The following is a 7,269-nucleotide window of genomic DNA, read 5'->3' on the forward strand; positions in this document are numbered from 1 at the left end:
ATTTTATCCCTTTGAGTTTATTTTTTTTTTGAAGAGATGTTATTCTTTAATGGTTGAAAATTAAATTTAATGATTGAAAAATAAAATAATTTATGTGAAAAAAAATTGAATTATTTTGCAGAAAATGGAATTTAGGGAAAGTCGAATCTTTATGGCAGTGAGAAATTCTTTTATTTACTTCACAAGTGGCATTTCTTGACTAAGCAAAAATTTTTCACCTTTTTTTTCTTTCATTTTCGTTTTTTTTTTTTTTAAAGTGAAATGATTTTGAGCAATTTGTATTCTTTTACCTTTTTTTTCCCCCATTCGTTTTTAAATTTAATTGAAGAATTCTTAAATTCAAGTTTTATTTTTATTTGTTATTTTTTAATTCATTCTTCTCCTCATTTTATTTCATTTTTATCGTTTTTCCTACCTTATCCAATTTTATTTTATTTTACTTAAATTCATTTCAGAATAGATGAATTTTAATCTTATTTTATTAACAGTTATCCATTTCGTGATATCAAATAAATGATATGATGAATAACATGTTGAATATACGATTGGGAATTGATGAATTGATAAGATTAATTTCTTTTCTGACTAAATGATTAGTTAATTAAAATTAAGTTTTTCGTAAAGCAAACAAACTAACATGATATGATATGATATGTTACAATATGATATTTATTTCAATACAATAGCAATAAGCAAAGATGAAAGAAGAAATCATATATTTTCTTTTTTCTTCTTACAATTTCAATATTAAAACTAAATTGAAAATTTCTTTTTTAAAGCATAAATGAAATTATAATTTAAATTAACTAATATCAAATCATGTCAATTAATTCCAATTTTTTTTTTTTAATTTGGTCTATTTTCTTTCTATTAGAGAAAGACAGCAAACAACAAACTATGCATGTTTATTTACTCATTTATTTATTTTTCTCATAATTAACATAAATTTTGCATTAACACTTGAAGTTACGACAATAAGTTTATAATTTGAAAAATTTCGAAGTTTATAAAATTCGAGAAAAACTTTTGGAAAATTTCACCGATTGATTAAAAATGTAAATTTTATTGGTTTGCTTTACGAACAACAATGTTCCTTATAATAATAATAATGTATGATTGATAGCTTTTATTAAATCATTGTAGGAAATTTTGTTGAAATATTTTTGTAAAAAAAGAAAATGAATTACTTAAACTGATTTAATATATTTTTGAAATTACCCAACGATTTATCAACATATATTACTTATTCTACCATATCAATAATATTGAAATTTTTGAAATTCTATTAAAATTCACCTAAATACAGGTATAATTGGATATGAATGTGTGGGTGGGTAATATTTGCATATGTATAGAGATGGGTAAGAATTACAAATATACATGGGTATATCGGGCTAATGTATGCATGCAGGTGTATCGTTGGATAAGAAATATGAGAATATGGGTACAGTATGTGCATTTGAATGTATTCCTGGATTATATATGCGTGTGGGTGTATTCCTGGATAATACGTGTGTGTGGGTGTATCCCTAGCAATATGTGTATGTGGGTGTATCTCAGCTTAATATGTGTATGCGGGTGTATCGATATGTGCATGTGGGTGCATCCTGCTAGTACATGTATGTGAGATATCCATGGGTAATATACGTTTGTGGGTGGATCCCTAGGTAATATATGTGTGTGTGGGTGTACCTTTGGGTAATATATGTGGGTGTATTCCTGAGTAACATGCATATGTGGGCGTATTCCTCGGTAGTGTGTGTGAGTGTATCCTTGGGTGATATATGCTTTGGGATATCTCCGGGTAATATGCGTGTGGGTGTATCCGTGGGTAACACATGTGGGTGTATATATATGTGGGTGTATTCCTGAGTTAACATGCACATGTGGGTGTATTCCTGGGTAATGTGTGTGGGTGTATCCTTGGGTGATATATGCTATATCTCCAGGTAATATGTGGGTGTATTCCTGAGTAGCATGCATATGTGGGCGTATTCCTGGATAATATGTGTGGGTGTATTCTTAGGTTAATATATGTATTTGTGGGTATAAATTGAGTATTTCAATCGAGGAATTGATGCATAAATGGGATATGAGAAAGTGTTTGCAAAGAGAGTGAATTGAAAAAGTTTAAAGAATGGTAGAGAAAGGAAAAGAAATAGAAAGGAGAGAGAAAAGATGAAAGAAAAGAATGAGTAACGATATTTCGACAGATTGTTTGTCAGGCTGTTATAAAATTTCATTAATCTCTTCAGGATTTTTAAAACTGACAACATTGCTCCATTTCATCTGTTTTTTTTTTTTATTTTTACCTTCAGGAAATAGCCTATACGATGCATTTTTCTTATGCTTACTTATTTCTTCTCCCTCTCTCTCTCTTTTTTCTCTCTTTCTCTTATACTAATTTAACATTTCTCTCTTTTTTTTTTTTAGTTTATATTTAAAATCATTTCAGGAGTAGGAAAAAAAAAGACGGGAAATTAACAAAATGTTTATTAACATGTAAGCTTTTTTTTTTTTAATCCGTAAAATATTTCATTAAAAAATTTTAAAAATGTTAAAAATGTGCATTTTTTTTTTTAAAAAAAAAAATCTTCCACTATTTTGTTCTTTGACCTTTCTTTTTTTTTAAAAAAAAAAAAAGCAAAAAGGGAATTAATTGGAATGAAATGGTGGAAAGGAAAAAGGGGAAAAAAAAGGAAAGATTTATGGATGAAATAGGAGAGAAAACATAAAATGGGACTTGTTTGTATCACTCATTTATCGCATTAAGATATGATTAATTAGTTTGAAATGGATTGCTGGAAGAGAATTGTTCTCACCAAATGATCAATGAAGTTTGCTCATTCGTTTTAATGTTAAACAAAAAAAAAAAATTTAAAATTACGATAAATAAGTAATCGAGTTAACTGACCAACTGCTATGAATTTAATGAATAAAACAATAGTTGATTAGAAAATGTCACTCATTTCCGTCTTCCTTCTTTTAAGTGTTGACGAAATTTAAAAATACGACGGAAGATGAAGAAGGAATGAAATGAAAGAGAAATTTTTAAATGATGAATTTTACCATCCTAAAAATTAAACATTTTATAGGAACCTTCTGATCCATATTAATCTTTAGTCTTACTTATTGTTTATTTGTTTAGTATTACTATTGTTATCCTAATATGTTTTTTTTCCCTCCTTTATTTGTCTTTTAAAAAAAAAAAATTATTATTTGTAAATGAAATAATAGCTGAAAGTTCTGCATTGTTACATTTATACATTTCCACTTCATAATGTAATTTCCGCAATTTATACATCATTTATTAAATTCATCAATTTTTAATAAACATTTACAAAATTTGGAAGAAAATTATTCCCAAAATTTACCAATAATCTCGTGAAATGATTATATCATAAATTAATTTTAATTATTAATTTATTATTTTTATTAGTACGAAATTAATGATAATCGAATAAGGGATAAATATAATAAATTAATTTATTCATTGATGGATTCATGATAATGATTATGAAATATGATGATTATAATTATAATTCAAAATTGTTTCATCGTTATTGACTTTTTTTTTATTTAAATATTATTATAAGGATGACATTTATTTTGTTTAACTTTCATCTATTATTATCATATTCTTTCTCCATATCATTATTTCAATTATAGTATTAGTAAAATTGATTACATTTAAGAAGATTATCAATATTATCACTTTCACCATTCTTCATTCATTTCCTATTATTTTGATAAAAGATCATTTAATTAATTTTTCTTTTTGGCATTAATTTCATTTAAATAAGCATACACTATCAAAAATTCGGCTAATATATTTTTTGTTCAAATATTTTACAATTAATTAATATATGAACAGATATTTGAATCGAATGCAAATGTATTTTAAAAGATTTAATTTTATCTCTGGCTTATTTCACTAGCCGAATTTTTGATAGTGTATGCTTATTTAAATGAAATTAATGCCAAAAAAGAAACAAACAATGCCGCAAACAACCCATTCAATTAGTGTCATTGATTAGTGTCATTACTTAGTCTTTTTTTTTTTTGTTTCTTTAAAAAATTTTGAAAACTGTATCGTTATACTTCAGAAAATTTAATACCGGAAATGGCACATTTTGTAATATTAAGGCAAATTTGAAAAATTATTTTCGATCTTATTAGTAAGAATTTTGTCATATCTATGAATCATTTAGCTAAAATAAACGAATAATTCCTTTTACAAGATTTATTAGGTATGACACTAATCAATACTTCATGTTAAGTATGATGATAATCAATACTTCATGTTAAGTATGATGATAATCAATACTTCATGTTAAGTATGATGATAATCAATACTTCATGTTAAGTATGATGATAATCAATACTTCGATTTATTCTATATAACATAGCAAACGATTATAGATCTTATGAGTAATATTGGCGTAAATCAATTTTACGGATTTACCATTCGAATGAATTTATCAATTCTAATCATTGACACAACTCTTCAGTCGATTATTTATCTTACACGTAATGTTGACGTAAATCTTAGAACAGTCGTAAAACTGTCCAAAATAATCCTTGTCACCTCAATCGATCATAGATTGTAAGCGTCGTTTTAAGCGTGATCGATCATAGATTATAAGCGTGATTTTGACGTAATTTACCATTCAAAAAAACTTATCTCAAAAAAAAATATATATATACATATATATTTAAATCATATATCAACTTAACTTGAAGAAAGAAAAAAATATATATCTATGTTATCAGGGCCAAGCAAACACTGGCATACTTTGGGGGTAAACAATTGCTGACATCAGGGAAGAAGTGAAGAGAGTAAATAAGATATGAGTTATCAGAAGTTTATATAAATCATTGGACATCAGAGAAGTGAAGAGAGAAAGTAAGATATGAGTTATCATAAGTAAGGTAATAAATGATAACAATGATTTCTAATATATTAAATTAATTTCTTTTTTTCTTTTTGATATGATAAATCGATTTCTTTTTCCTTTTAAGTTGTAAAAACAATAATTTATTTGCAAGCATTATATTGGCAATACTTTCTATAATTCTTTTTTATTCTTTAATTATTGGCAAATTTGGCAAATTCTTTAATTTAATTCAGTTTAATTCGTTTAATTCAATTGATTCTTTAATTAGCAAATTTTTATTGCCAATATCGAATTTGTTATAATTTCTTCCAATTATTGCATAAGATTAAATTCAATTTGAAATGAATTCAATTTTAAAAAAAATACGATTTATTGTCATTGCACACTGTGCAAGTTGCAGGTATTATTATTTTCGGTTTAATCATCAAATACAATAAGCTATTTTCTTCTTCCTTTTTTTTAAATTTTGCAAAATTTTCGAAAACAGTTTTTTTCCGCTATTCATTTTATTGTTATTATTATTATTATTATTATTACCATTATTATTATTACTTATTATTATCACTATTATTATTATTATTATTATTATTATTATTATTATTATTATTATTAATTATTATTGTTGTCAATTTAATTACCGTTATATTTTCATTTCAATAGGTAAATTTTTTGGATAGAGTGCAAATTAATAAGCAATAATTATATTAACAGTACCTTTAAGTGGTAATCAAGAATCTCATCTTTCGGTACTTTATCTTTTCTTTTTTTAATTCTGAATGCCCAATCCTATTGCAAACATTGTTACCATTGTTATCTGTATTTCATATTTACATAAATTTAATATTGAAACTTATTATAAACATAATATTAAATTTATGCAGGAAAAAAGCGGTATCAGTTAATGTTAATTTGATATTAATATTTAAATTTCATCGTTCAAGAATGTTTTTTGAACAGGTGAGAGTATTAATTGTCATAAAGACCACAATTCTCAGGATGACATATTTACATTATTGTCTGAAAAGTTTGCTTGGGTTATAACCTTTAATTCACTGTTATAAACAAATTATTTTAAAGAAGTATTCTATTGCTTCGTTTTTTTTATTTAAGTGAATTTCATTTCGTCCTAAAAATTTGTAACTTTTGAATGATTTAAATTACATTGGAAATATTCTTTAATTATGAACAATATAAGTTCTTTCAAATCTTATAATTCAAATTTAATAACTAGAAGTGATTTCTAATCTATGGTATGGTTTTTGCCAATTTGAAAATTTTCCAGAAATCATTGCTTAAAACATAACGGAATTAATTACATATTTATTGTAACAAATTTCCATCTGTTTCATATATTGAAATTTTGAAATTCGAAAAAAGAAAGTGAAATCATAATTTTAGTGTAAGAAGAAATGAATAACATTGTTTGACAAAGTGAAGAAAAATTTGTTTACTAGCCCAGTTTTAAAGGTTAAAGTTTATTTCAACAATGTTTTTCAAAAGTTTGTAGCAATGTCTATTTTCTTTGAACGTTAAATGAAACATTAACATCAATTGTCTGATGCTGTTCCAGATAGATGCTAACCATTATAATTTAAGTAAACAAACTTTTTCTTTTTTTTTTTTAACAAGTTCGAATGTAAAGAGAGATAAGACTTCTTTGCAACTTTTCAGAAAAAATTTTTCGAGTTTTTTACTAGCTATAAAACAAGTGCGAGCAACCATTTTGAAAGTTGCATTAAGCTAACATATTTCATTTGAATTATTTTTCAAATAATCTTTAGAAAACTTAACTTTAAAATTTGTATGCTAAGTTTTTGATGTAAATATATTATGATTAATAAGTCAATTTGCTGAATAAATATAACATTCGCGTTGAATTTGCTATAAAAATAAGAGGAATGATAAGGAAAAAAAAACTATTTAAATCAATTTGATAATAAAAAAAAAAAAAACGTAAACATTGATGATGTTACAAAAAAAATTTTATTTTCCAGAAAATTCACCAAAAAAGGCTTAAAGAAGATAAGGATGCAGCAGTGAATAAATTTATCTATCATTGAGTTGCAGCAAAAGCTATTATCCGGCAATATCCATTTAAAAAAAATAAAGAAAAAAGATAAAAAATAGAAAAGAAAATTTTAGATCACATTTGTCATTTAAATTTGACAAATACGCAATGGAAAAATCATTTTCATTTCTGTTACATTTCGAATTTCATCTACAAAATTACCGAAGTGAAAAAGGAAAAGAAAATTTTCATTAAATATTAAATTCAATTTCATGAAAACGAACCAATCTATTATTTTACGATTATCAAGGCAAGAAAAAACAAAAACAAAAAAAAAACGGAAAAAGGAAAATAGTACATACA

The 7,269-nt window shown here is 24.8% G+C and overlaps 1 protein-coding gene across 1 annotated transcript; it reads right to left on the minus strand.

Annotated features, from left to right (window-relative positions):
* Positions 1–1,394: 1,394 nt before the first annotated feature.
* LOAG_11114 (hypothetical protein) lies at positions 1,395–1,880 on the minus strand (the record flags this gene model as incomplete). Its single annotated transcript, XM_003146637.1, has 2 exons — positions 1,395–1,500; positions 1,693–1,880. 2 exons carry the CDS (start codon positions 1,878–1,880, stop codon positions 1,395–1,397), a joined length of 294 nt encoding a protein of 97 aa, XP_003146685.1.
* Positions 1,881–7,269: the final 5,389 nt, after the last annotated feature.

The sequence above is a fragment of the Loa loa genome, assembly GCF_000183805.2.
Source record: "Loa loa unplaced genomic scaffold supercont3.410, whole genome shotgun sequence".
Classification (NCBI taxonomy): domain Eukaryota; kingdom Metazoa; phylum Nematoda; class Chromadorea; order Rhabditida; family Onchocercidae; genus Loa; species Loa loa.